The sequence below is a fragment of the Osmerus eperlanus genome, chromosome 11 (genome assembly GCF_963692335.1).
Source record: "Osmerus eperlanus chromosome 11, fOsmEpe2.1, whole genome shotgun sequence".
Lineage (NCBI taxonomy): Eukaryota > Metazoa > Chordata > Actinopteri > Osmeriformes > Osmeridae > Osmerus > Osmerus eperlanus.
The window spans coordinates 6,722,073-6,749,700 of NC_085028.1; the positions used below are offsets into that span (position 1 = coordinate 6,722,073).

At 48.8% G+C, this 27,628-nt stretch overlaps 1 protein-coding gene across 1 annotated transcript; it reads left to right on the forward strand.

The window, feature by feature from the left end:
- On the forward strand, nt 1-27,411 carry mcamb (melanoma cell adhesion molecule b). Its single transcript, XM_062473433.1, has 17 exons — nt 1-278; nt 17,595-17,719; nt 17,849-18,083; nt 18,212-18,282; nt 18,646-18,733; nt 18,855-19,034; nt 20,040-20,167; nt 20,417-20,549; nt 20,745-20,860; nt 20,980-21,118; nt 21,473-21,606; nt 21,906-22,047; nt 22,218-22,268; nt 23,738-23,779; nt 24,498-24,624; nt 24,888-25,002; nt 25,259-27,411. Exons 1-17 carry the CDS (start codon nt 215-217, stop codon nt 25,259-25,261), a joined length of 1,893 nt encoding a protein of 630 aa, XP_062329417.1. The 5' UTR covers nt 1-214; the 3' UTR covers nt 25,262-27,411.
- The last annotated feature ends 217 nt before the right edge of the window (nt 27,412-27,628 follow it).

The following is a 27,628-nucleotide window of genomic DNA, read 5'->3' on the forward strand; positions in this document are numbered from 1 at the left end:
CTCCCTCCCGGTCGGTCCGGTGCGTCGCGAAGTCCTCCTACAAGCCGATCCTCTCTGCCAGCTTCACATCATTGTCTTGCCTCCCTTGTGCTGCTTTTTTATCTTGGACTTGTAGTTAGACAGATTCACCATTTCAATCTCTCTCTCACAAACTCTCCTACTCTTTCATACAAACTCGCACGCTCGGTCCCAGAGGACACCGGCTAGGAGCGACATGGCTTTACGGAAGAATACCTCTCTGTTTACCGGACTTTTCATCCTCGCTCTAAGCTGGAGAGGTATGTGGCACCTATATCCGATCCGTGATGTGTTTTAAGGTGTGTATGTGGGTTTGTGTGTGGCCGCGTGTCGGATGTTAAGGTAAAACTTTGCAGGGCTTCTTTTCGCTGTCCTTCGCTGCTGTACTTGATTGAGTGCTGCGGCGCAGATTCAGAGCAAACTGCAAACATGTGATAGGCTACGACATGTGAAATGACTAAATGTAAATGATACGTAGCACATTCTCGTTGGGAAGACTAGTTTGTCTTCTGAATTACTGTTGATTTTTTTTATAGAACGGTTCACTGTTCAATCTAGGTGGGATGGAGCGTTCAACTGTACAGTGGTATTACGAGTTGTTTCAATTAGTCACTGTAGGAACAGTGCTGGAAGAAAAGGCCTTGCTTTTGAAATTGTGATAAACAAGCAACTGTACCGACGTGTGAATAGAACTCTGTAATTTGTACAAAGGAATCATTGTTGCTCTCCTCAAACATTTGACATTTGACTTGGACAGAGATATTGAAACCCTCTAACTAAACAATGCATGTGATGATAATCTGAACACTACAGAATGAATGCGTAATATATTTTGACAGATTGTGACCTACTGTTGTGTCGGGTTATCTATGAGTGCTCCGGTCTCACTGACTATCAGTAAGTCACTGTAACCATGTTAATTGGAGGTATGCCGTGTGTGATGTATAAAAGTAGTAGAATGTGATCTGAGAAGTTGAAGGGTATGATGCAAAATTGAAAACCACTTCCAACCCGAGTTTTTTACAATGACCTCGTTAGACACATGCTAGATGAGAGGACATAATATCACTGTGGCCTGGTTTTGAAAAGACTCTGTTGTAGTTACCAAATAAATAACCTTGAGGTAATGATCTTTATAACTGCTCCGGAGGCACCTTAACATTTAGAGAGGGTCAGGTTTAAAATAACCTGTATCTGGGAGTGTGTGTCTGTGTAAGTGGGTGAAAGAGTAGAGACTGTCAGCTTAGAGAGAGAGACACGCAGGCCTGGATGATAAGAGAGCAGGTCTGTCAGTCTCTCCTGCCTGGCAGCAGCAGAGAGGAGAGAGACCTACAGCTGGAACACAGACCACATACCCCTGGCATCATGTCACATTTGGAAATCCCCAGTTATTCTAGGCCAACCACTACCTATACCAAGAGGTACCAGGTTCAAATCCACCCCTTGTAATGAACTTGGGTTATTATAAGTGTGTGCTAAGTAAATCCTGTACATTTTACTATGCACCTAACTGGGTGTCTGTAGGATAATACGTGTTACAGCAGTACCGGGATCACTACCATGGCCAGTGGTGCAGAGGGTGAGGGCAAGGGTCAGAAAGCGTGAGCGCATTATGTTTTACTGTGGAGAGATGATAGACTCTCATAACAGATGCACAGTAATCACAAGCATTTCAGTAATGAACTTCTCTAATTCACTTATTTACAAAGAGCTCCAGTGTTACTTTATGGAATGTCATGAAAGCAGACTAGGGTATCAGCGTGCGTGTGTCTTTCTATGTGTGTGTGTGTCGACTGTTTTTGTGTGTGTTTCTCTGTGTATGCGTGTGTGTTTGTGGCCAGGGGCAGGAATACTTTAAAGGGTTTAAAGGGTGTGGCGGTGTTAATGGTATCCCCATAAGGGGCCTTTGACATTTTAACCCTTGTGCTGCCTTCGGGTCACATGACCCAAAGGTTCATAACGAACCATCGTTGTGTTTACCCAATTTTACCCAATACAAAAACAAATAAAAATAATTTTATTTTAACCTTTGCAATGTGGGGGGTCTGAGACAGCCCAACGGTTAAAAGAAAATGCTTCACTTTGTTTTTGTATGCGGTAAAGTTGTCGCAACACGACGGTGGGTCACAATGACTGATGGGTCAGAATGACCCGAAGATAACACAAGTGTTAAAGCATATTTTTTCCTGTTTTTCTATTTTTGTTTGTTTAAACACACAGGTTGACGACCCACTCTTCCCCCCAATCCTTCCTCTCTCTATTCTTGACTTTCCTCCTCTCTCACCCCTCCCTCGTTTGTCTCTCCCCCTTCAACCTTGCTAATTCTTCCTTTGTTCTGATCTCCTGCTTTTGTTTCTGATCCCTTCCCCTATCTCACCCCCCCCCTCTCTCTCTCTCTCTCTCTCTCTCTCTCTCTCTCTCTCTCTCTCTCTCTCTCTCTCTCTCTCTCTCTCTCTCTCTCTCTCTCTCTCTCTCTCTCTCTCTCTCTCTCTCTCTCTCTCTCTCTCTCTCTCTCTCTCTCTCTGTCTCTCTCTCCCTGCTCCTGGTATGTCTGCCTGCTACACCTCATACTCTCTCCTCTGTTGGGTTGGATCAGGTCTGAGCTTGCTTAAATCACTCTCCTCCACTAAGACACCATACCAAAGTCCCCTCTGACACATACACACACATCTCCCCATGTACACCCCCAATGACCCCCCGGTCCTCTCCTTCACATCAGAGCCCACCTCAGAGAGGGAGTCAAGGTACAACAGCTGCTCTCTTCATGCTCCCCACATCACGGTCTGGGGCTCTGGTCAGAAGACAGCTTGGCTCCTACCCAGCCCAGCAGCCAGGGGAACAGCTTCCAGAGCTGCCTTGTTGCCAGGACACCAGTTTGTTCCTGGCCGGACGGCAGATCCAGTGTTACCCTCGGTCTCTCTGGGGACAGAGCTTTAACTACTCTTATCTAAATATTTGAATGTCGCTGGTCATCAGAACCCAGGGAGCGCTGCTGTGGTCTGGACAGTGTCCCAAGGATCACTTTTTCTATCTTTCTATCTTTTTTTCTATCTTTCTTTCTTTCTTCCCTGTCTCTCTCTGTCTCTCTCTCTCTCTCTCTCTCTCTCTCTCTCTCTCTCTCTCTCTCTCTCTTCTCTCTCTCGTTTTTGTTCTGGCTCTCTTTTTCTCTCTCTCTAGATCGTACTTGTTCTCTTTCTCTCTCTTTCTCCGCTTGCTCTTTCTATTTATCTGTATGTTTCTGTGTGTCTCTCTGTGTTGCTCTGTGTCTCTCTGTCTCTCTCTCTCCCCTCTCTCTCTCTCTGTGAGAAATCCCCCTTCCTCCTCCTCTCCCAGGAGGATCAAAGCAGAGCTTCTGGAGGAAAGGGCTCTAGACCCACCATGACCTCTGATAAGACAGAATTCACTTCTGTGACATCAGCCAATCTAGGGTCAAAGGGCGAAGGCATCACAAAGAGGTCTCGCAGTTGAAGGCATTCTCATTTAGAGTCTAGGGAAGGAGAGGCAGCGGGAGGGAGGGAAGGAAGCAGGGGGGCGGGGGGCTGCAGGGGGTGGCGGAGGAGAGGGGGTGGGGGGGGTTGGTCTTCCAGACCACTGTTCCAGTGAGGAGTTGTTGGCATGTACAAAACCCTCCTTGTACCCATCCTCACAGTTCTGACAGATAATGAGGTGCTCTGGGTGAAAGACCCTAAACCTTTAACCACTAGAGCGCCTCAAAGCCAAGCCTCTAAACCCCCACAACCTCACAGCCCAGCCTCTACCACCCTGGCTGGAGGGACAGTGGGTCTTATCTGCCACATGAGGACCAATAGTAACCTCCAGTCATCCAGTGAGGTTTCATTTTTCTCCTGGTGTGCTGCTGTCTTCATGTTTACATGACCATTAGGTGTGTAGGTGGAATACTGCCACAGAAGCTTTAATTTTTTTAGAGCAGGACTCAAAGGGATGATCTTCTGAATACCTGGAATCTGTTGGCTCCCTCTCTGCAGAGATTGTCCTTCTTGTCACTGTGTGATATCTCCTGGATTATTGTGATGGTGATCATAAAATGGATGCAGTGACATCAGATATGATCAGTTCTAGAGACAAATGGACACACAAACAACATATACTGTACCTACACAAAGAAAACAAATACACACTCACACTATACACACAGGCACTCAGAGAGCCACATGGCCCCCTATCTCCAGGCTCCAGTAATAAAACCCATTTGTCTAAGCAGACTCTCTGTGGCGTGTGTTTACGTGTTCAATGCTCCACCCACTCCAGTACACACACACACACACAGACACACACATACAAAGACACACGCACTCTCGGACAAGATACACTCGGGAAGCACTCCGTTCCTGTGCTGCATCACTGAGAGGTGTGCTAGATTCCTGTTGGGGGTAAATTCATGGTTGTTGAAACTAGTCTTCCTGTATCCAGATCCTCTGAAACATGGACAGGACATGGACAAACTCCACAGAATCTCTGTCATTGACACGGCTCTTCCCGAAACCTATCTCTGTTATTCTTCCTCACTCTCGTCTTTTCTCTTCTCACTCTCTCCCTCCCTCTCTTTTTCCTTCTCCCTAGTCTTCTCCCTCTCTCCATTCTACTCCCTTCCTTCTCTTATGTCCTCCTACTCATTTCCATCCATCTCTCTATCCTCTTCTTTCACTTTTCTCTCTCTCTCTCTCTCTCTCTCTCTCTCTCTCTCTCTCTCTCTCTCTCTCTCTCTCTCTCTCTCTCTCTCTCTCTCTCTCTCTCTCTCTCTCTCTCTCTCTCTCTCTCTCTCTCTCTCCCTTCCTATCTCTCTCTGTGTTTCTTCTACTTCTATCCAGACATGTCATACAGCTGCCCTGACAGGCCCCTCCACAGTCAGGGTCTATGATTGCTCTGATTCGATTAGGCCAGAACAACATGTGTCTCTGTGGATCAGTGAGGGATGTGGGAGATCTGTGGACGTGTGGAGATCTGTGGTGATATGTGGAGCTGTGTGGCGATCTTTGGAGAGATGTGAGGATCTGTAGTGATGTGTGAGGGTCTGTGGTGATCTCTGAGGTTTGTTTTCTGTCCATGACTGGAGTCCTGAGGACTGTGTGTCTTCCACGCCGTTAACCTTTACTGGGGCTTTTACTGGCTACCTGGTGGGGATTCAGGAGAAGCTCCTCCGAGGTTTGAATGAGAGTGGAGAGAGTGAGGGAGAGTTAGGGAGAGCAGGAGAGGAGAGAGGAATACAGTGTGAGAGCAAGTGGAACAGGGAGAGAAGAAGAGAAAGTGGGGGGGGACAGAGGAAGAAAGAGAGGGACTGAGAAAGGGAGAGGAAGAAAAGAGAGGAGTGAGCGGGAGAGTTAAGAGGGAGGAGGCCACACTAGGTGGAGGAAGAAGGCGTGACACTCCGGAAACCTCCACCATTGACGTCAGCATCCATGTTGTCACAGCTACGACTCCTTATCTCTCCCTGGATGTTTTCAACCCCGCTCGAACCAATCACATTATCAGCTGATAAAGTTATATGAGCAAAACGTCCCAAATTGTGCTGGGAGCCACTCCAGCGACAATATAAATGTTTATTGTATGATCAAGGAAGTAGATAGCTTCTCATTATATGCCCCTTTCCTCTGTCAAAATGCCATTGTTGTGCCAGAAGGCTCGGCCCATGGGAAACAACAGCTTGATTGTTCTGCAGCCCAAATACCTACTGATGGCTGACAACCAACCAACAATGCAACATGTTTGCTGCTGAACTTCACTGAGAGATGAAGCTGAACAGTAAGACATGCTCTACTTTGCGATTTCAGATGGTTTCACCGTGGACGTTCTCAGTGTTCTTTGCAACATTGAGTCCATGGCAGACCTACTTGATGTTGTATGATGAGGAACATGTGGAAGTTGCAGTATGGGTGCTGTATAGTCTTCAGATGGATGCTTCCATCTGCTGGACACGTGTGGAACACAGGAGCAGGTAGGGCAGAGGTTTGAGAGTGTGGATGTTGACTGACCGACTACCTTGGCTGTCAACATCGCTCTTCTGAATCCCTTTGAAGTTAGCTTGGCGGACAGCTGCACAGACACATGCACACGCACACACGTGTACACAGACACACTCGCACACAAAGGCCAGCCAGGGGAAGCTTGTGTTACTGAAGTCTTTATCATGTAGCTGCTCCCGTTTGCCCCCTGACCCCATTGTGCTCCTTCTCATCCTTCTCACCCTCCTCACTGTCCTCACCCCTCACCCTGCTCACTGCACCTCCCCCTTCTCACCCCCCCAGCTGGGTTGTCTCTTGACCTCTTCTTCTCTCTGCTGGTACAGTACTGCCTGTCTGGAGACCGAGCAGTTAAACCAGTTAGTGTGTCAGGGTTATTCACTTAGCCGACCCTCCTTGCATGGGTTCTTCTACTGATATCTAACAAACAGTGTGAGGGCCAGAATACTAGCCATGGAATACATGGGTATCACTTAGGAAACCGTAGCCGAACCGTAAACAATTGTGAAGTTCATGAAATCAAATTGAACGGGCACGCATGTTTGAATTCTCTACAAAAATCCCCATGATGTTGGAAGGCGTAAATGGCGACTGCGTCACTTGGAATTCAACCGCCCTGTGGAATAGCTGGTAGCTAGTGTCAGTACCCCACACACGCACCTCCAGCCTTCTGCCGTGCCAGGCTGGTGACGGGGTGAGACGTGGGACATCCAGCTATGTTCTGCTGCTGTCAAGCAGGTCGGATGCTTCACCCACTGCTCTGCATGCTCTCTGCCTCTTCTCTGAAACAATGTCATCCATCAGCCAATCAGATCCGGGAACCGCTCGCTGTGAGGAGAGTTAGTGAACTCAGCGTGGGGTTGTTGTAGATCTCCTGGATCTCCTCCCCTGCTGTTGTTCTCCTTTGAACTGTGTTATAAAACAAACGGATCGTCTGTCCCCTTCGGAGACGGGGGGAAATCGATTACATGGCTTGTGATTGGTCACCCTCAGCATTTCCCCCCAGAATGCACTTGTCTGGTGTGAGAAAGCAGCACTAATAGCTAGGACTTAGAAGAGCAGAGTTACATTACTGCATGGAAAAAAACGAAGCAGACATCATGGGTAATAGGGCTTTATTTCATGAAATTAAATCAACTTTGCCTTCTGCCTTTAATGTTGTCTCAAACAACTCTGCTAACGTAATACCATGCAGTGTAAATGCACATTTCCACGCAGTCCGTGAGGTGGAGTTCACTCCAGCAAATGGTGTGTTTGTTGTATTTGTTTTGCCATGTTGTCATGAGCCATATCGTCAGAGCACACAGGTTCTCCACTGTACTGCTTTGGGTAGAGGGCCATGCAGAGTTTAGGAAAACAAAGGATTTTGCCCCAGACAAAGACCTCCTTCTCTTCCCCACACAGCCGCTGTGAGTTCCTGCTTGTCAACCATAGGATGTTCTTCATTGGCCATGGGCCAGACAGTTGTCCAATCATGTCACTCTCTTTGACAGGAAGCTCATCTTGATTGGTTCACAGAGGGTGTCCTGCCTGGCGTGCATGGCTTAGGAAACATTTTCACCATTCCAGACCAGGGGCTCTCTGGTAATGGCTTGAAACAGACACCACTGACAGACCTCATGGATGTGTGTGTGTGTCATATACAGTATATGATAGGTCCATGATCTATGGCGTGTGTGTGTGTGTGAGGGACATCTATCAACCAGACAGCGATATGCCCATTGCCAACACATTAACGGAATAATCTTGTGCTTCACAGTCCGTAAGGTTAACATTTCAACCTGTTTGGGACATCTGAGATCTTACATTTAAACTGAATACGTTGTCTGCTCAGAACAGGAGTACCCTGTGTCTTTGTCGTCAAATGTTGTCGTTGGAAGAAATCCGTTCATGCTCGCTAGCGCCCCCGGAGTACTTCTGCAGTCTTGCTTCATGCGTGTGGTCTCCCCTGCGTCTGTTTCGAGCATTTGTTATTAGATTAACATTGGTTTGTTTATCATAGACAATATCGCTCTGCTGAAAAGGAGACGTGAGACCATAGAAGGACATTGTTCTGTGTTTGCATGCTGCTAAATACTGTAACCAAACAAACGTGCTGGAACAAAGCCCTGCCCGCGTGCTGATCGCTGCTTGGAAACAGAGGGTCTGTTAATGGACTATTCCCACTGTCTACACACAGATGGCAGAGACACTAAGAGCTGCGATTGCTCTGTTTCAGGGATAAATATGTGGTCTTCCGCAGTGAGCCTAATTAAATATTGTATTTCCAGTCTGACCTCCCAGAGCTGTTGAGGTGATGCTGGGGCTCTTAGAGCTGTGGGACACACACACGCACACATGCTCACACTCAAACACAGACACACACTCACAGATTCCTGTGTCTCTGTGGCTGTCGATGCTGTAAAGTATCTGGCTCAGAGCCTCTCATATAAATACTGCGGTCATCTGATAATGTGACTATACACACACACACACACACCACAAGTACAATGAGAGATTGGAGTTAAACACACATACACACTCCCCCCCCCCCCCCCCCCACCCCCAACACACACCACCCCCGTCCACCCTCACACAAACTCGTCGTCGTCATCTGCCGCTTATCCGGGGGTCGGGTCGCGGGGGGCAGCAACCTAAGCAGGGAGGCCCAGACTTCCCTCTCCCCGGCCACTTCCACCAGCTCTTCCTGGGGGACCCTGAGGCGTTCCCAGGCCAGCCGAGAGACATAGTCCCTCCAGCGTGTCCTGGGTCTTCCCCGGGGCCTCTTCCCAGTGGGACGTGCCCAGAACACCTCACCGGGGAGGCGTCCAGGAGGCATCCTGATCAGATGCCCGAGCCACCTCAACTGGCTCCTCTCGACGCGGAGGAGCAGCGGTTCTACTCTGAGCCCCTCCCAGATGACCGAGCTTCTCACCCTATCTCTAAGGGAGAGCCCGGACACCCTGCGGAGAAAACTCATTTCGTCCGCTTGTATTCGCAGACACAAACTCCATAAACACAAACATGTTTTTGTTCTGTGCTGATTTGAATGACATCATCAAAATATTGTGCCCATTGGTGTTAGTGATCACATGAAGAGCCTTGTGTAGAAACCTCATCTTGGCTCATGACTCCTGAACAGATCTTGGCCCCATGTCACCTCAGTAGCTCCTGCTCAACCTGTCTGAGCATTAGCTATGTAGCCTCTCTCTGTATGTGTGTGTCCTGCAGTACTGTAATGTAGGCCTCACTCTCTCTCTGTGTCCTGCAGTACTGTAATGTAGGCCTCTCTCTCTGTGTCCTGCAGTACTGTAATGTAGGCCTCACTCTCTCTCTGTGTCCTGCAGTACTGTAATGTAGGCCTCTCTCTCTCTCTGTGTCCTGCAGTACTGTAATGTAGGCCTCTCTCTCTGTGTGTGTCCTGCAGTACTGTAATGTAGGCCTCACTCTCTCTCTGTGTCCTGCAGTACTGTAATGTAGGCCTCACTCTCTCTCTGTGTCCTGCAGTACTGTAATGTAGGCCTCTCTCTCTCTCTGTGTCCTGCAGTACTGTAATGTAGGCCTCTCTCTCTGTGTGTGTCCTGCAGTACTGTAATGTAGGCCTCTCTCTCTCTCTGTGTCCTGCAGTACTGTAATGGCCTTTTTTCTACATGTAGCCTATAAGCTCTTGTAGTCATTGTCTCTGTGTGCTACAGCAGTGGTCTTCAAGTTCTCAAGCTCACTGTCCTGTTCTAGATGTTTCCCTGCCCCAACACACCTGATTCCATGGAACGGTATCAAGCAGAAGCTTGACAACGACTTGCTTAGGGGAGTAGGGAAACATCTAGAACATACAGGACAGTGGGCCCTGAGGACCAGGGTTGAAGACCACCGTTCTACAGGACTGTAATGTCACCGTTCTCTCTGTGTTATCACCCAAGTTCTCCTGCTCTGTTCGTGAACTCTCCTGTTTGTCTGTGAGCCACTCTGACCCTCCTCATGTTGTATGCACACCGCCTTCCCAACAGCGAAAGAACGATCTCCCACAGGGTAGATAAAGGAGGGAGGGGCAGCTGCTTTGATCCATTATCAGCCTTTTATCTCTTAAAAACGTTGGAGTAGGAAACGCAGGCTGGCAGTTTGCTGGACAATCGTACAGTAGCATAAACACTCACAGGATGGGGGCCTTGTTTTCACCAATGGGCTCAGAGCCAGGAAGTAGCTACAGATGTATCGGAAGCAACCACAGGAAGATATGGTGTGGAGTCGGGCCTTCAGGGAGAGATTCTTGAGGCCTGTCATGTCCAGTAGGGCAAACCCATTCGAAAGGGACTGTAGTGTATATAGTGAACATGGAAATGTGTATAGAAACTTGCTGCCAAGGTGGAATGCTGAGTAAACAAGCAAGGGAAGATCTCCTTGTGAGACTGATGTTCTGTACACAGACACACACATACTGTATGCACACATACACATACAACACATGTACACACATACATCCAGTTTTGTACTGTACAGTGTGTCTGTGGAATCCAGCTGGAGGGTAGAGAAGATGATGCATGTGCTTCTGATTTTCGGAGGTTAAACTGAATGTCACAACTGAAGACCGCTAGAGAGAAAGAGCAAGAGACAGGAAGAGCGGGAGAGGGAAAGAGAGAGAAACGGGTAGGGAAGGCGAGACAGAGAGAGAGGAAAAGAGAGAGGAAGAAGGAAAGCAAGAGAGACATGGAGAGGGAAAGAGAGAGACGGAGAGAGAGGAAAAGACGGAGAGAGAGAGAGAACGATGTCGAGGGAAAGACAGACGGAGTCCAGAGTCCAGGCTGGACAGATGCCTTCATGGTACGTGTTGAGGACCCTGCAGCTCCTGTCCGTATCTGGGGGGATTGGTGTGGACCTCAGCCTCTTGACCTGTGCTCTGGGAGTCAAACGCACACACAGCCCTCTCTCTTCCTCGGACACGATTAACGACGTGAGAAAGGCGCTCGTCTCTGTCCGCAGGGCTTGGAGAGGAGACCCCTCTGCCACAGGGCTCATCCACCCTGTCCAACCAGACCTCCTCCTGGACATTCCACTCACACATTCTACAAGTTCTATTCATTCTGTCTGTTCATTGTATGCGCTCGTCGGAAGCGGTAGAATGTCAGCAGGGGTGGAATGTGGAACTGCTCATCATCTTGTCGTAACAGACTCAGTAGCCAATCACTGTGGAGCACTGACCCCTGTCCTAAAGTGAAATATGGGGCTATAGACAGTAAACTCACTAGCTATCCCTCTATACGCAGGCACACACACACACACACATGCAGGGCTGTAGTCGAGGTGTTTATGGTGCTCCATAAGAACCACCTTATCCAGACAGCCACGTTAGTCTGAGATGCCAAACATTCCTTGGAGATCTCACCCCACTTACCCCTTAAGACAGACACACACACATACACACACACACACACACACACACACACATTGTTGGATACTTGCGAATATCCCACCAAGAACTTGTTTATCAAACAGCCATCCCCACAGCTGTCCTCTCCACCTCTCCCCTGGCTGGAAGACACTAACACCTGGCTTGTGTGCTTGCATTCAAACTACTAAGGCAGGCCTCACACACCCATGTTTACACAGGCTCCATAGAGAATGCCTATCAGTCCCAAATTGCTTTCATCCCCACTTTTTTCTGCTGTTTAATAATGGATGCAGCTCGCGGAAGTAGTCTTTGCTGATCCAGGGTGCTTAAAACATTAGCGGCCTTTTAAGCTAATGCTGTCTAAGACCTCGTCCATTTTATCCTGAGTTTTTTCCTTTCATTCTATCTTTCAGAATCAGAATTCGGTTTATTCGCCATGTAGTATGTTATACAAACACGGAATTTACTGTGGCAGGGAGGTGCAAAACACTAAATGTATATGAATCTTAAATTCGTATATAATCTTTCTCTATCCTTCCATCTTGCTCGCTCTCTCTCCCTCTCTATATATATATATATATATATATATATATATATATATATATATATATATATATATATACTATAAGTGTACAGTATATTCTATTCAGTCATATGTCAGTCTAACTCAGTAGTTCATCATCCAGATCTTAATAACAGTTCCACCCCCTTTGTTACTGAGCTACATTCCTGCTGAGGCTATTTTGAGCGCTGGCAGAGTGGCAGAGTGGCAGACACCTTTGTATCTGCCCGGTCTCGTCTTGTCTCTCACACACCCGTGTGATTGGCAGCGTAGTCTCGTCCGCAGGTCATGATGAAGGGTACACAAATGTGATTCTGTTTCCTTTCAGTTTTGAGTCTTCCAACCAGAAGCACATTCTGCACTACCTAAGGTGTGTGTACGCCTGTGTGTGTGCCTGGAGTGTGTGTGTGTGTATATACAGCAGTGTGTCTGGTCTTGAACCCGGTACCACTCTTCGTGGCAGGCCTCGTTTCCTCCTCCGCTCGGGCCTGAGTGCGTGTGTAGGGCTGGGGTGGGGGGGGGGGGTGCAGCTGAACCAAACAAGGACGGAGCCTCTCTCTCATACCTCCTCCTGTCTGGTCGGCCTGGCAGGGCGGCCGGAAGGGAGTCTATCTTTAGCGCTGGCAGTAGAGCACCATCCTCCCTCGCCACCGAGGCCTGGCGGCACGTCACATGACCCTCCCCCTCCGTCATCACCTCAGCACGAAAATATTGTCCCCGACGTTACTTTTCCCATAGTTCAGTTCTGCTGCTGCTGCTGTTGATGTTGTTTTTCTTCTTTTCCTGCGTTCACAGAGGGGCCCTTCTTAAGGCCAGGCCCAAGACCTAGCGAGGAACGTGGGAAAGAGGATGGAGGGGGAGGGGGATGGTTGTGTCCTGGGAGCAGGCTGAGGAAGGGGTGCAGGGGTGGAGGGCAGGAGAGTTGGGGCCGGGAGTTTTAGGGGGGTTGGGATAGGAAGCCGGGTGACTCTTTCTTAAGTCACACTGCCTCTGCTCTGGCAGGTCAGACATTTTGTTTTTATTTCCATTTGTGGGGGATGTTATGAGTCAAAGAGCTGGACATGGGAATCTCGCCGCAGCTCACAGAGAGTCAGTACTCATGGGGAACCAAGTATCTTCTGTTGGGATGAGGAGGGGGGGGGGGGGTACTGGAGAGAGAGAGAGAGAGAGAGAGAGAGAACTGAGTGTCTTCTGAAGACAGCTCTGCTCATGTCCAAATTCATTCAAACCCTTCCACACACATCTGAACTCTTCCAGGTGCATTTGAACTCTTCTAAATGCTCCCAAATCCATACACTTCCAAGATCCAAACACCAGAAAATATGATTCCAAACGATTCTACTAGAATCCAAACTGGTACAAATGTGATCAGGTGGGATCACATGATGGATGGAGGGATGAAGGCGCTAGCCTCAGTAAGGAGGAGGACATGGGTGTCTTCTGGGGTGTGGGGTCTCCTATTCTCCTCTACTGTAACTTCTTCACACCCTTCCCTGTCCTCCCTCTCTCCTCCATCCCTTCCTCCCTCCCTCCCTCCACCTCCCACCCGCACCCCCCGCCAGCCATGATGAATCACTGGCATGTGAGGCTGGAGCCCAGGGGAGCTCTGCAGGAGTTGCCCCAGGGGAGGGGTGAAGGAGCTGGGTCACGGTGAGCAGACGACCTTTCCTCTCTCCGGAGCCTGGGGCATGGTGGGAATGTGTGGGCCTCTTGCACCTAGTGCAGCTGCTATCCGTCAGTCAGTCAGTCCAGAGAAAAACATGGAAGCCATACACACACATATGTCACAGCTCCAGTGTTAGGGTTACTGTACCTCCATCTCTCCTGGATCAACCAAGTAGCCTCCACAACCAGACAGCATCGCCCAATCCTATCCTATCCCACCCAGCAACCCTCCTCAGTCCCTTACAGGGATCCCCTCCCTCTCAGCTTAACAAGCTCGACCAGTCACAGCGACCAGACATGGTGACCAGTAAAACTCAACCATCAAATAGAATCATGGAGCGAGGCCGGCTAGTAGCCAGATAGCTAGACACTCGTTAAGCACGAATGATGTATTCGTTGTGGTGCTCATTACATATGCGTCTGTCCTAATGAACCCTTGTAAGGCTTCATAAGATGTTCGTAAGCGTAGGATCCGTGTCTCAAGGGGCCTGCTGCTCGTTATCTTTCAAGCGCTGGTGATCAAACTACCCAGCTGTCTTTGAGGCTGTCGTCCCAGCATGCTCGATGAAGGTCTCTCCTGTTTGTAGACATGGATTAGAGTAGATGTGAGAGTGAAGGAGGTTCTGCGTGCGTGTGTGCATGTGTGTGTGTGTGTGTGTGTGAGAGAGTGTGTGTGTGTGTGTGGCCTTTGATGGCCCTGATTAAAGGAGATCTCAGTCTGTTTGGTGTGTGTTGGCAGAGCTGATGTGATGAATGACAGTCTGACAGCTAGATGTTCACATTAGTGTTTGTGTCTTCAGTAGGGCATGAAAGAGATGCTGAGAGAGACACGGAGAGATGGATGATCTATCTCACCTCAGACCCTGGAGAGTGTCGACCTTTGATCTGGAGTGTTGGGTTTGTCTCCTCCTGCCATCCATCCATCTAGCCAACCAGCCAGCCAGTCAGCCAGTCAACCAGCAAGCCAAACAATCAGCTAGTCAGCCAGCCAGCCAGGCAGGCTGGCAGCCAGCTCCCTGTCCTGGTGAAAGATGAATCTCTTCAAATGTCAGACGCTACAACAGCATTTTTTAAAGATGGCTCTCTGGATCATAAACTCTTGCTTCCAGCTTTCCTTTAGGCCTAATATGTCTTTCGATAACTCTTCCTATTGGGTCTCTCTCTGGTGTCTCACTGGTCTCTCGCTCTATCCCCCCTCTTTATCCTTCTCATACACTTTCTTTACCTCCAATTTACTTATTTTTCTTTGCATCCCCATCCCTTCCAACCTCGCCCCCCGTCCAGACTGGTCTCATCCAGCCCCTGTTCCCAGGCTCTGACCTGGCTCTGAAGTGGGCTTGCTGCTATTCCTGGTCCCGGTCATCAGGGCTGCTCTGGAACTGGATTATTTCGCATCGCCGGGGGCAACAGGCTTGATAGGCCCTTGTTATTCTTAGATGTGAGCTGTGACAGGCGAGGGGTTTCCACAGTGATCCGGGAGATGGAAGCCTGGTCCCCATGTATGGAAACATCCCATCCTAGGCCTGTCCTGTCTGCAGGACTTGATGATTCTGGTGGGCGGGCATTGCCGGGTGACTGGCTGGTTGGCTGGTTGACTGGCTGGCTGGCAGGGTGGTTGGCAAGGTGGCTGGCAGGCTGGCTGACAGGGTGGCCAGCTGACTGGTGTTATGCTGGGCTGAAGTCTTATTGCAGTTTGATCTGAAAGGAGCAGTAATTGATGACGATCCGTCGTTCGAAATGGGTTCATGACCGGATTGATTTGACATCAGGGAAAGCATTCTTCTCACTGTCTTTCTCTGCTTCTCTGCCTTTCTCTCTTTCTTTCTCCCTCTACCCCTTCTCTCTCCCTCATTCCCTCTCTCTGTCCCTCTCTCTACCTCTCTCTCTCTCCACTAGAGGAGAATATGGTAGAAGCCAGTCTGAGTCAATCACGAGCAGAAGCCACAGAATGTAAATATTGATAGTGTTTCTTCAGATGTTCTGTAGAGAGCAGGAAGGTGATAAATGAGCAGACGGCTATGCAAACACCCAGCCTGTGCCTGTATGCAGTTTACGTCACAGCTAGGACATACACATGTTCTCTCTCTCTCTCTCTCTCTCCCTCCCTCTCCCTCTCCCTCTCCTCTCTCTCTCTCTCTCTCTCTCTCTCTCTCTCTCTCTCTCTCTCTCTCTCTCTCTCTCTCTCTCTCTCTCTCTCTCTCTCTCTCTCTCTCTCTCTTTCTCTCTCTCTCTCTCTCTCTCACACAATCCTAGTTTAAGTCCTGTATGTAAAGCATCATTCCTTTGATGTGAAGCAACAGTTAGATCTCCACGCGTGTGTGTGAGTGTGCGTGTGTCCACTAGCAGCTGCAGAGTGTGTGATGTCTAATGCAGGTCAGCCTCTCCCCGTCCACAGTGCTTAACAACGGCAAAGGGTCAAAGAGTGGGGTGTGTGTGTGTGTGTCTGGATTCTTCCCCTGAGGAAACTGAAGCCAAGGGGCAGACAGGAGTTGTGTCTACAACAAGATCAAAGCTATGTGTAAATATACACTACACACTTTGTGATAGGGCTTCCTCTGGTCAGGACACCAGCTTCTCTCTCTCTCTGGCTCTCTCTCTCTCTCTCTCTCTGCCTCTTTCTTTCTCTCTCTGGCTCTCTCTCTCTCTCTCTCTCTCTCTCTCTCTCTCTGCCTCTTTCTTTCTCTCTCTGGCTCTCTCTCTCTCTCTCTGCCTCTTTCTTTCTCTCTCTGGCTCTCTTTCTCTCTCTCTGGCTCTGGCTCTCTCCCTCTTGCTCTCTCTCTCTCTCTCTTTCCCCCACCCCCAGGATGAAGTCTGTGTCTGTAATAACAGTCCTCTGCTTGTCACCACTTAGAGATAATCACTGCTGTTGTCAAAGGGGCTTTGACTGGCCCCCACAATCCTCCCAGTTCATCACGGCCAATTAGGACGTGTATACTGGCTGTGTCTGAGACCAACAGCTTGTCTATTTGTCTCTGAACTTGAAAAGAGAAGGAAACAGGCACTCTTATTGGATTTAAGTGTTTTGATGGGTGTAGTTTAGTCTGTTTAATCACACTTATACATGTCAGAAGTATCCACACATAGCTGATGCCAAACCATTTATTTGTCTTGATGGTCTTACACCACATACTCCTTTCAAGTTAGGAGTCTAGGGTAGGAGTCTAGGGTAGGAGTCTAGGGTAGGAGTCTAGGGTAGGAGTCTAGGGTAGGAGTCTAGGGTATTAGGCTAGGGTATGAGGCTAGGGAAGGAGGCTAGGGAAGGAGGCTAGGGTAGGAGGGTAGGGTAGGAAGCTAGGGTAGGAGAGTAGAAGGCTAATGTAGGAGTCTAGGAAAGGAGACAAGGATGTGAACTTAGGGAAGGAGACTAGGGTAGGAGACTAGGGTGGGAGTGACATACTGCCCCTCCTTCTCGCTTCACCCCTCCTCGTATGGAGCCTCCCAGGGGGAGCCCTGGAGAGACTGGGGGGGGGAACAGAGGTCCTCTGTGCTGCTGGTCAAAGCAGCCTTTCTTCCACTGTAGGGCGACGGGCTGGAATGCTGCTTTCTAATGCAGCGATGGGTGGGCTGATCGGATTCCTGCCATAGCATCCCTCGCTGTCTCAGATCATCATCAGCCCTCGTGTGTTGGTGTGTGTGTTGGTGTGTGTGTGTGTTTGCGTGTGTATGTATGTGTGTTGGTATGTGTGTGTGTTAGTGTGTGTCTCATGAAGAAGTCTCATTAAATATATTATTCCTAAAGTTTTTTAACTCACCAGACTACTTTTAACCTGTTCTCTTTGTTGTCGCTTTCTTTTTCTCCCTCTCCCCTCCTTTCTTCCATCCATCTCTCTCTCTCTCTCTCTCTCTCTCTCTCTCTCTCTCTCTCTCTCTCTCTCTCTCTCTCCCTTCTTTTCTCTCTTTCTTTCTCTATTCCTCACCTTCTCTCTCCCACCTCACCATCTGTCTCTACCTCCCTCTATCCCCCTCTCCGTCCCTCCCTCGTTCCCGCTCTCCCTCCTCGGTGCAGTGCGGGGCAAGATGGAGGTTAAAATGGAGGACAGAGTGGAGGTCCTCCTGAAAGACACGGCTCAGATCTCCTGTGTGTTCACGTCGGAGGAGGGCACGGGGGGCACGATGATCCACTGGTACATGGTGAGTCACACACCCATGCACACACACACGCGTACCTATACACGCGCACACACAGAGACACGAATGCAGACACACGTGGTGTTGAAAGACGTATATCAACTGGCTTTACGTGCATTTGTTCCCCTCCAGATGCTGGGCGAGGAGAGAAAGAGGATCTTCTACTGGGACAGCGCCGTGGAGGGGATGGAGCGGGACACGCCGCTGTACGGCCGCATGAACGTGAGCAGGACGGGGGTGAGCGGCGAGGTGGAGGTGGTGCTGACCATCAGAGACGTGCAGCTGGGGGACGAGGCGGACTACATCTGTGAGGTCATGAGTCTGACGGACGGCAGCGACGCCGGACACACTCGCCTCCGAGTCTTCGGTATGACGACGGGGGTCAGAGACTGACGTGGTTCAGGAGCGAGTCCTCGTATGCACGTCAGTACACTGTGACCGTTTGGATGTGATGTCATTGTTTTGATTGCGATGTCACTAATTGTTCCTTTCTAGCAACACCTGAGTTTCCTTCAATTGAAAAAGAGCAAACTGGGATATCTGTGACCAAAGAGGATCCCTCCAAGGTAAACACATAGTATACGTACACACACCACCACACACACACATCATACCCTCCCCCCCCCCGCATACACACAGCGCTGCACACCCTATGCACACCAATACTCAAACGCCACCATAAACATAGACACCACACACACCACAAAACACCTACCATATGCACACACACACACTTCTATGCACACCATACCTTCACACACATTATACTCATACACTACTACACATTCCTTACACAGGCTAATACAAACACCATAGACACACCTCTACACACCCTTACCAAGCACTTTAGCTTTCCCTGTACAGTCCTAATGGGGAATAACATATATTTTATTATATTAAATTCTGTTCTATTCTATTTTGTGCTACAGATAGGAAGCTGTGAAGTGAGGAACGGCTACCCAAAACCTAACATTACATGGTACCGCGACCAGACCCCCCTACAGAACACACCTGGTGGTGGGTACACACACACACACACACACAATTACACACACAGACATATACACTCACACACACAATCACTCAAACACACACAAACTCCCAAAGATTCCTCAGTAGTGTGTGTGTGTGCGTCCAGAGGTGATCATTGTGACCAAGAACACGGTGGAGTCCAGTAGGCTGGTGACGGTGCACAGTGAGCTGCAGCTGAAGGTGACCAAGAGTGACAAGGACGCCTCCTTCTACTGTGAGGTCAGCTACCTTGTACCTGGGGGAACCCGGATGACTGAGAGCGCGCTCATCAACATCACCGTCCACTGTGAGTATAGAGGAGGATTACCATTACTGTATGCTGGGGGTATAGAGGATAACCATTACTGTATGCTGGGGGTATAGAGGATAACCATTACTGTATGCTGGGGGTATAGAGGATAACCATTACTGTATGCTGGGGGTATAGAGGATAACCATTACTGTATGCTGGGGGTATAGAGGATAACCATTACTGTATGCTGGGGGTATAGAGGATAACCATTACTGTATGCTGGGGGTATAGAGGATAACCATTACTGTATGCTGGGGGTATAGAGGATTACCATTACTGTATGCTGGGGGTATAGAGGATAACCATTACTGTATGCTGGGGGTATAGAGGATTACCATTACTGTATGCTGGGGGTATAGAGGATAACCATTACTGTATGCTGGGGGTATAGAGGATAACCATTACTGTATGCTGGGGGTATAGAGGATAACCATTACTGTATGCTGGGGGTATAGAGGATAACCATTACTGTATGCTGGGGGTATAGAGGATTACCATTACTGTATGCTGGGGGTATAGAGGATAACCATTACTGTATGCTGGGGGTATAGAGGATTACCATTACTGTATGCTGGGGGTATAGAGGATAACCATTACTGTATGCTGGGGGTATAGAGGATAACCATTACTGTATGCTGGGGGTATAGAGGATAACCATTACTGTATGCTGGGGGTATAGAGGATTACCATTACTGTATGCTGGGGGTATAGAGGATAACCATTACTGTATGCTGGGGGTATAGAGGATAACCATTACTGTATGCTGGGGGTATAGAGGATAACCATTACTGTATGCTGGGGGTATAGAGGATAACCATTACTGTATGCTGGGGGTATAGAGGATAACCATTACTGTATGCTGGGGGTATAGAGGATAACCATTACTGCATGCTGGGGGTATAGAGGATTACCATTACTGTATGCTAGGGGTATAGACGAGGATTAACATTACTGTATGTGCATGTATGTGTGTGTGTTTGTGACTGTTTGTGTTTCCAGACCCCTCCACAGCAGTCAATATGTGGGTGGAGTCTCCCACGGGAACTATCATACAAGGTGACACTGTGGAAATCCATTGCCAGGGTAATGGGTACCCCCAACCACCCATAACCTTCTTTCATAACAAGGCAAGTAGACAACTACACCCATACTCAGGATGACGTGTCTCTGCCTTGACGTTTTGCCATGCTGTATGTGTGCTTGAGTGTGTGCATGTGTATCTGCATTTGTGTGCGTGTGAGTGTTTGTGTGTGCATGTGCGTGTGTGAACGTGTTTGTGTGTGCATATGTGTGTGCGTGTGTATGTGCGAGTGCATGTGTATACGTGTGTGTGTGCGCGTGCGAAGCTGACTCAGCTTGATTTGTCTGTGCTGTAGAAGGAGCTGAAAAGTCTAACCCCATTGGTTCTGCCTGACGTGACGAGGCTACACAACGGCAACTACTCGTGCCTGTCGTTTGATCTGGAAACGTTTGAGGAGATGGCCAGCCAGCTGGAGCTGTTCGTCAACTGTGAGTTGGTGCAGGGCCCACTCGATTTGTACTCCGCAGGAATGCTGCCCATGTCAAAACTAGAGTCTGCTTGTTTTAGATTCAAGAGTTGTGGCGGGTGCCCCTGTGTACGACACTGCTGTTGTCAGCAGTGAGAAGTCAGAGATGCTAACCCTTTGTGTGCGTGTGTGTGCGTGTGTACATGTGTGCGTGTAGTTCTAGACCCTGCTGTGCTAGACCCTAAGGACACCACTGTAGTGCAGACGGGTGATGCTGTGTCTGTGACCTGTAACGCCCTCTCCACCCTCCCTACACACACTGTCTGGTTCAAGGTAGGCCATCCAGCAACACACACACACACACATACACACTTCTTACAGTAGGATTGGGAAATTTGATGTGTGTGTCTGCGTGTGTGTGTGTGCGCGTGTTTTGGCGTGTGTGTGTGTAGAATGGAGAGCAGGTAGCAGAAGGGCACGTGTTGAAGCTGGAGGCAGAGTTGGACACCAGTGGCACGTACGTGTGTGTGGTGACCGTGCCTACCCTGGAGCGACTGGAGACCAGCGGAGCGATACGTGTCTATGTCCAGGGTAAGGAGCGATACGTGTCTATGTCCAGGGTAAGGAGCGATACGTGTCTATGTCCAGGGTAAGGAGCGATACGTGTCTATGTCCAGGGTAAGGAGCGATACGTGTCTATGTCCAGGGTAAGGAGCGATACGTGTCTATGTCCAGGGTAAGGAGCGATACGTGTCTATGTCCAGGGTAAGGAGCGATACGTGTCTATGTCCAGGGTAAGGAGCGATACGTGTCTATGTCCAGGGTAAGGAGCGATACGTGTCTATGTCCAGGGTAATGCAACCTGATCAAAACTGTTGATCTGAAGCCATAAACATACATGTTGGTCTTCCCCCCCACTCCCCATCCCCCTCTCTCCCCCTCCAGGCCCCCCGGTCATCAGCGAGACAGAAGAGACAGAGACTCTTCTGGAGGAGCGCATGGACGCGTCAGTCACCCTCAGCTGCCACGCCAAGGGCTACCCAACCCCCACCCTGACCTGGACCGCCTCCGACTCCCAGGTACCCCTGCTGTGGCCTGCCTCCCCTCTGCTCTCTGGATAGACGGCTTCCAGGATTTGTTAAAGGAGCTCACGGAGAACTGAGTCCCACATCCATCCACAGCTTCACTGACCCCCTGGTCTAGATTCAGTTCCAGATTGACTCTGATGCCATCATCACTTTACGACCCCTTTCTTTGATTTGTTCATGGCGTGAGATGAAAAGAGACAGGGAGTGCTCATCGGTGCACACCCATTCACCTTTAAATTCTGATTTTATCTACTGTTCTCTTTCTCTATCTGTGTGTGTGTGTGTGTCAGGTTCTCAAGGGGGTGAGCCACAACCAGACTGAGGAGGAGGTGACCAGCATGATCAGTGTCAAGGTGACCTCTGACCTCACTGTCCACTGCCACGCTGCCAGCGTCCAGGGCAACGACAGCAAGGTCTTCAGGATCAAAGCCAGTGAGTTCTTGAGGTCCCCTCTCTTCTCCTCTCCTCTCCTCTACACACCTCTCCTCTCTTCCTTAGTCAGGAACAATGTAGAACTACTAAACTGTCAACACCAGGCCTCCGTCTGTCAGGCCTGCATCTGTCTGTCCATGTGCGTTCATAACCATTCTCACTGTTTATAGTTCTGCAAACTACCCCCCCAGCGCCCCCCACCACGACCATCACCACCACAGGTAAGACTGTAGCCTGGAATGGCTGCATTAGCTCCTACAGTACAGGGCTGTAGGCAAGCATTTGGCAGCCTAGCATGGCCTTGTTACCTCCTAAAGAACAGGGCTGTAGCCTAGCATGGCTTCTCTTGAGCTATTACAGGCTAGGGCTGTGGTCTACAACGGAAAAGAGCACTGCAGTGGAAGGTCTCCCTCACTGGAGGGACTGTGAGGCTGGGGTTGTTAAACTGTTGCGTTAAAGCAATCCCACACCAATCCCACTGCCTCTCTCTGAGAACTCAGAATAGTGATCTGCAATCTGTGGCTGACGGGTTTCCTCCCAGCTATGGTCTGGTGGAGCAGGCAGATTGGAGGAAAGAGAGAGAGAGGACAGGAAGGGCAAGGGCAAAAGAGAGGGTCAGAGAGAGGGAGGGGAAGAGAGAGGAAGAGAGAGGAAGAGAGATGATGGAGAAAGGGATGAGATGAGAGATTTTGAGCCTTGGCCAGTTTGGCATCTTGAGCAGGTTTTGATGGCAGAGTCAGGATGAAAAGCAGGGGGCTGATTAAACCTGCCACAGTCCTCGGCCTCCACATAATTGCTGCAATTAGGGGTTAGAAGTGTTTTGGGCTTTGAGAAACTACAGCTGGTGGTGTCCCCAGGGAGGGGGGGGGGTTATGTAATCTGTTTTATTAATCTGGGGGGATACAGGATTGTAATCAGAGATTAGAATACGAGAGATTAAGACACCGTCGATTCCCTGCTGTTGTGAAACTGGATAAGTGTTTACATTAGCTGGACACACACACACAGTGTTGGTGTAACTTTAGAAGGCAGCTGATGGGCTGAGTGCTCTCAGCCAGTCTCCTGACTCTCATTAGAACAGAGAATGTTCTTGTCATGCCAGGAAATCCCTCTCTCTCCCTCTTTCATTCTGTTTCTCCCTTTCGCTCTCTTGTGCTCTCTCTGTCTCTCTCTCTCTCTCTCTCTCTCTCTCTCTCTCTCTCTCTCTCTCTCTCTCTCTCTCTCTCTCTCTCTCTCTCTCTCTCTCTCTCTGAGGGTATGGTGGTTGTTTTTGTTGACAAATGAGGTGTTGGTGGCTCCAGAGAAGTGCTTGTGGTTCTGGTTCTGTCCAGAGCTCCAGTCCTGGCCCCTGTATCCCTCAGTTTGACATGTGTGGGTTCTGGGAGAGTAGATGCATTAGTTATTCATGACTGCTGAGTGGTGGCTACTATTGGTCTGTTTACAGTATGGTTTCAGAGGTAAGGGTCTGTTTGAAGCTAACTCTGTAACAGTACGAACTGTATAAAGCTAACAGTGTACAGCTAGCCGTTTGTAGCTAGGTATCTGAAGCTAAGAGGGTATAGTTAGCTGTCTGTGGCTATTTGTCAAAATCTAACAGTGCATGGCTGGCCATCTAGCTAGATATCTAAAAGCTAATTGTATATTTTTTAAAGCTAACTGTAGAAAGTTAACCGTTTGTATTATGTCTCAGCCTCATCAATTACAGGTCTCCCTAAGAAGAATGCCAAAAAAGGTTTGTATAAGCAGGAGCCTGTGGATAATGTAACTGGCCTGGCACACACATGCTTAGAAAGCTGCTTCACACAGATCACCCCCCCCCCCCCCCCCCCCCCGCAGCCAGCCTGTTCACAGCCTCAGTCTGGCCAGCACTGGCTCTACGTTTCTCTTTCCATCCCCGCCTCTTTTTATCTGTCAGTTTAGGTTACTTTCTCTTTCATCCCCCTGTCTCTATCTCTCTTTCCTTACATGTCTCCCTCCCTCCCTCCGCCACGCCTCCTCCTCCTCCCTAGCGGTGAGAATCCTGATTTAAGATGATCTGTCCTCCCTGGTGAAGATCATCACTCTGATGAGAACAGACTTGAGCAATCAACCTCAGAGACTGTCGAGCCGTTCATCATCATCCTCCTCCTCACCTGTGCATGCTACCATGTCTGAAAGATCTGCCTCTGTAGTGCGTAAATATACCTGGGTTAGACACGGGTTAAATGCCACACAATGACGTATGAAGATTCGCCTGTATGGGGCCACATACACACAACGTTACACAGTCCTGTACGATGCTCCACGCTCCTCAAAGGTGTCATACACTCCTGTGTGATGTCTCACTCATGTCTGGCTCGCTGCTGCTTTGTTCTCCTGCTCACTCCTGCGGCTGGCCTCTGTACCAATCCCAGCGCACCACGAGATCCAGCTGCTCACCAGTGCCTGCACTTCTTTCTCTCCCCCACCAGAGGGCAATGGAGTGATCATCGCCGTCATCATCATCTGCCTGCTGCTGCTCGCCATCCTGGGGAGCGTTCTCTACTTCCTGTATAAGAAGGGCAAGATTCCCTATGGGCGGTCTGGGAAACAGGACCTGTACGTCTGCTGGTTAAATACTCACTAATGCTCTCTGCCTACTGGCAACTCTATTACATTTAGAATAGTAACAAAATGTAAACTAGAATTATGACCCGACCCTATCCCCCTGTTTTCCCTTGCACATAATTGTAGATCTAGACTAGAATATACCTGAAGACACAGGATCGATGAAAAGAGAGGATCAGGTCAGATATGTTAATATGTTGAGGGGTTTCTACTGAAACGTCCTGGTCTTCACTGTCCTGGTGTGTCTCCTGCAGCACCAAGGAGAAGTCCACTAAGAACAGCATCGTGGTGGAGATGAAGAGTGAAAACAATGAGGAAGCGGTCCTTCTCCAGGGGGTCAACGGAGAGAAGAAACTCCCTAACGACCAGGTAACCATAGTAACACACTGCCTCGCGACCAGGCAACCACAGCACTGTGTAACAACCAGATAACTGCAGCAACACACTGTAATGGGCATGTAACCAAAGTAACAATGTCTATTGATAAGGTTAGTAAATCACACCAGTTAAATGCATGCAACTATAGATGGGCTATTTTAGTGTTTGCTCTTTAATGGAATCCATTCACACATTAACAGCTCCACGATGTGTGTGTGTGTCTGTCTGTGTGTGCTCTTCCCTGAAGTAAAATGCTCAGAAGTTTGTGGAGGTGAGAAAGACGAGGGATGTGGATGAAGACGATGTCAGCCGGCCCTGCTCCCCCCCAGCCTCCCAGGGGAGGCGCCCTGATGCCTTGAAACGACTTTCTCCTCCTCCTCCAAAGCCTCCTCCTTCAACTCCTCCTCCTCCAATGTCTTCCTCCTCCTCTATCTGCCTTACCAACCATCCCCCTCTCCTCATCCACCTTTATACTGCTGGCTCTTCTCCTCTCCTTTCATGTCCTTCCCTCCTCTCCTCTCCTCTCCTGTCCTCTCCTCCTGTCCTACATCACATCCTTCCTCTCCTTCTTTCATCCCCCCTCCGTTCCTCTCCTCCTCCTATATTCCCTCCTTACCCCCACCCTCCACAGAGCACAAACAGACACACAGGACTGTTTATATCTTCCTCCCAACGCCATCTCAGGCATCCAATCACAGAAGAGCATTCTTCGACTACTCCCGATATGAAGTGTATATATTATATTCTGTGTATATATTTCTGTATTTAAAATAACCGGACAAAAATGCCTAAAAACCACATGGCCAGGAGATGTTCTGTTATGTTTTAGCGCTTGATGAGAGGAGAAATGCATGTGTGTGTGTGTGTGTGAGCCCAGTTACGTACTCTGTCTTCCCTTGGCTGTCTTCTCTACGGCTTAGCTTTAGTCTGTACACTGTAAACACAGCTGAGCAGGATCTGAGTCTGGGTCTGGGGCTCCTCCACCTCCTCCAGCTGGTAGAGGTCTCTATCACGGACCTTCCACCTCCAGGGGTCTGGGTAGAGGTCTCTATCACGGACCTTCCACCTCCTTCCCCAGCCCCGGCCCGACCCCAGCCCCAGCTGAGCTCTCAGCCTGAACCTGAGGTCCATGATCATGTGGACAGGGTCTGGTAGTGGCCGAGCCAGTAGAATCAGGAAATACATTTTGATTTTCAATTAATCTATCTTAGTTTATAACTGTAGCGCTTTCTTTACTGTAACCATATATACTAACCCTAATTCTGACCACCTGGCGATTGGCGGATAGGATGCTGTCCAACCTGCAGCCTTCTTCCTGTTGTTGTTGGTGAACAGCTCTGATTGGATAAGAGCTGTGATTCTCCACAGGTGTATGTTCATTCATCAGACAGATCTCACACATCAGCCTGTCCTTCTAGAATCTTCTTCCATCTCACCTGTATGCTTTTATCACCTATCAACATGTTCAGTGCACTGATACTTTTTATGTAGTGACCGGTTATTGAAGTGTTTTGTTTTTTTCACTGTGAGTCTGATTTGGGGCATAGGAATGTTTGTATGATACGTGAAATGTACTAGCTGTTTTTAAGAAGATTAGGTCCAGACAGCAGTTCCTGGCTTTTGTGTTATATGTCATATGTGACTACTAACGGTGGTTACAGGAGACTGTGGCCGTTTATCAATCCACATTTTTTTTTCTGTTCTTGTGAAATCATTTGATGTCTTTCATGGCCAAGTACTGTTCCAATCCAAAGAACGCAATTGACCAATAATGCAAAAAATGTGCAGAGGTGTTCTTGATCTGCCCTTTTATCGAGGATGCATGGGGTTGGTGTCAGTGGGAATGCATCTGATTTCCCAGAAGTCTTTGCATTGCATTCTCCATCCTCGCAATCTTGCAAGACCCTTCTCGTCAAGAACATTCTCCTCAAGAACAAAAGTATGTTCTTGGCGTTTTTCGGATTGATAAACCGCCTGTGTCTTTGATGACCAGCTCAGGTTTGAGCTTCCTGTCTGTGGAGGGCTGGGGCTAGATCGCCCTCTCCTGGCCATGTCACACTCAGTCCCAGAAGCCAAGTGCCTCTCACTAATTACAGTTAAAGGGATAGTCCACTCTAAATTGATTGTTCAAGGACAAGGGGGGGGGGGGGGGGGAAACAAAGTGCACATGATGTTAAATAGAAGCACAATATTAAATCCACAAGTTAAATATTTGATGTGCAGGAGAGATACGATCGCGTGTACTCTCCTGACAACTGCAGTTTTTTGGGGTATTTATGAAAAGATTTGAGAAACTATTTAGAACGGACTCTCTCTTTAACGACAATCCAGGTTAAGACTGCTGTGTCATGTTTGGTTCACTGACAATTTGAGAACAAATTAAGGAAGTTATGACAATCATCGAACCAGTCTCGTTAGTCATTGTCGTTTTGGAGTCTCATTACAGAATAGCAGAGATCACAATGTGTTTTAGTGTCTATGATTTGTCAAATTAATTAACAATTGGAGCGAAGCCTTTTGTTTTTTTAGCAAATGCCAAATAAAAATACTTTTGAATGTCAGTAAATGCAAAAAACTACATACAACATATTTTACTAATAATTTATTCAACAGTATA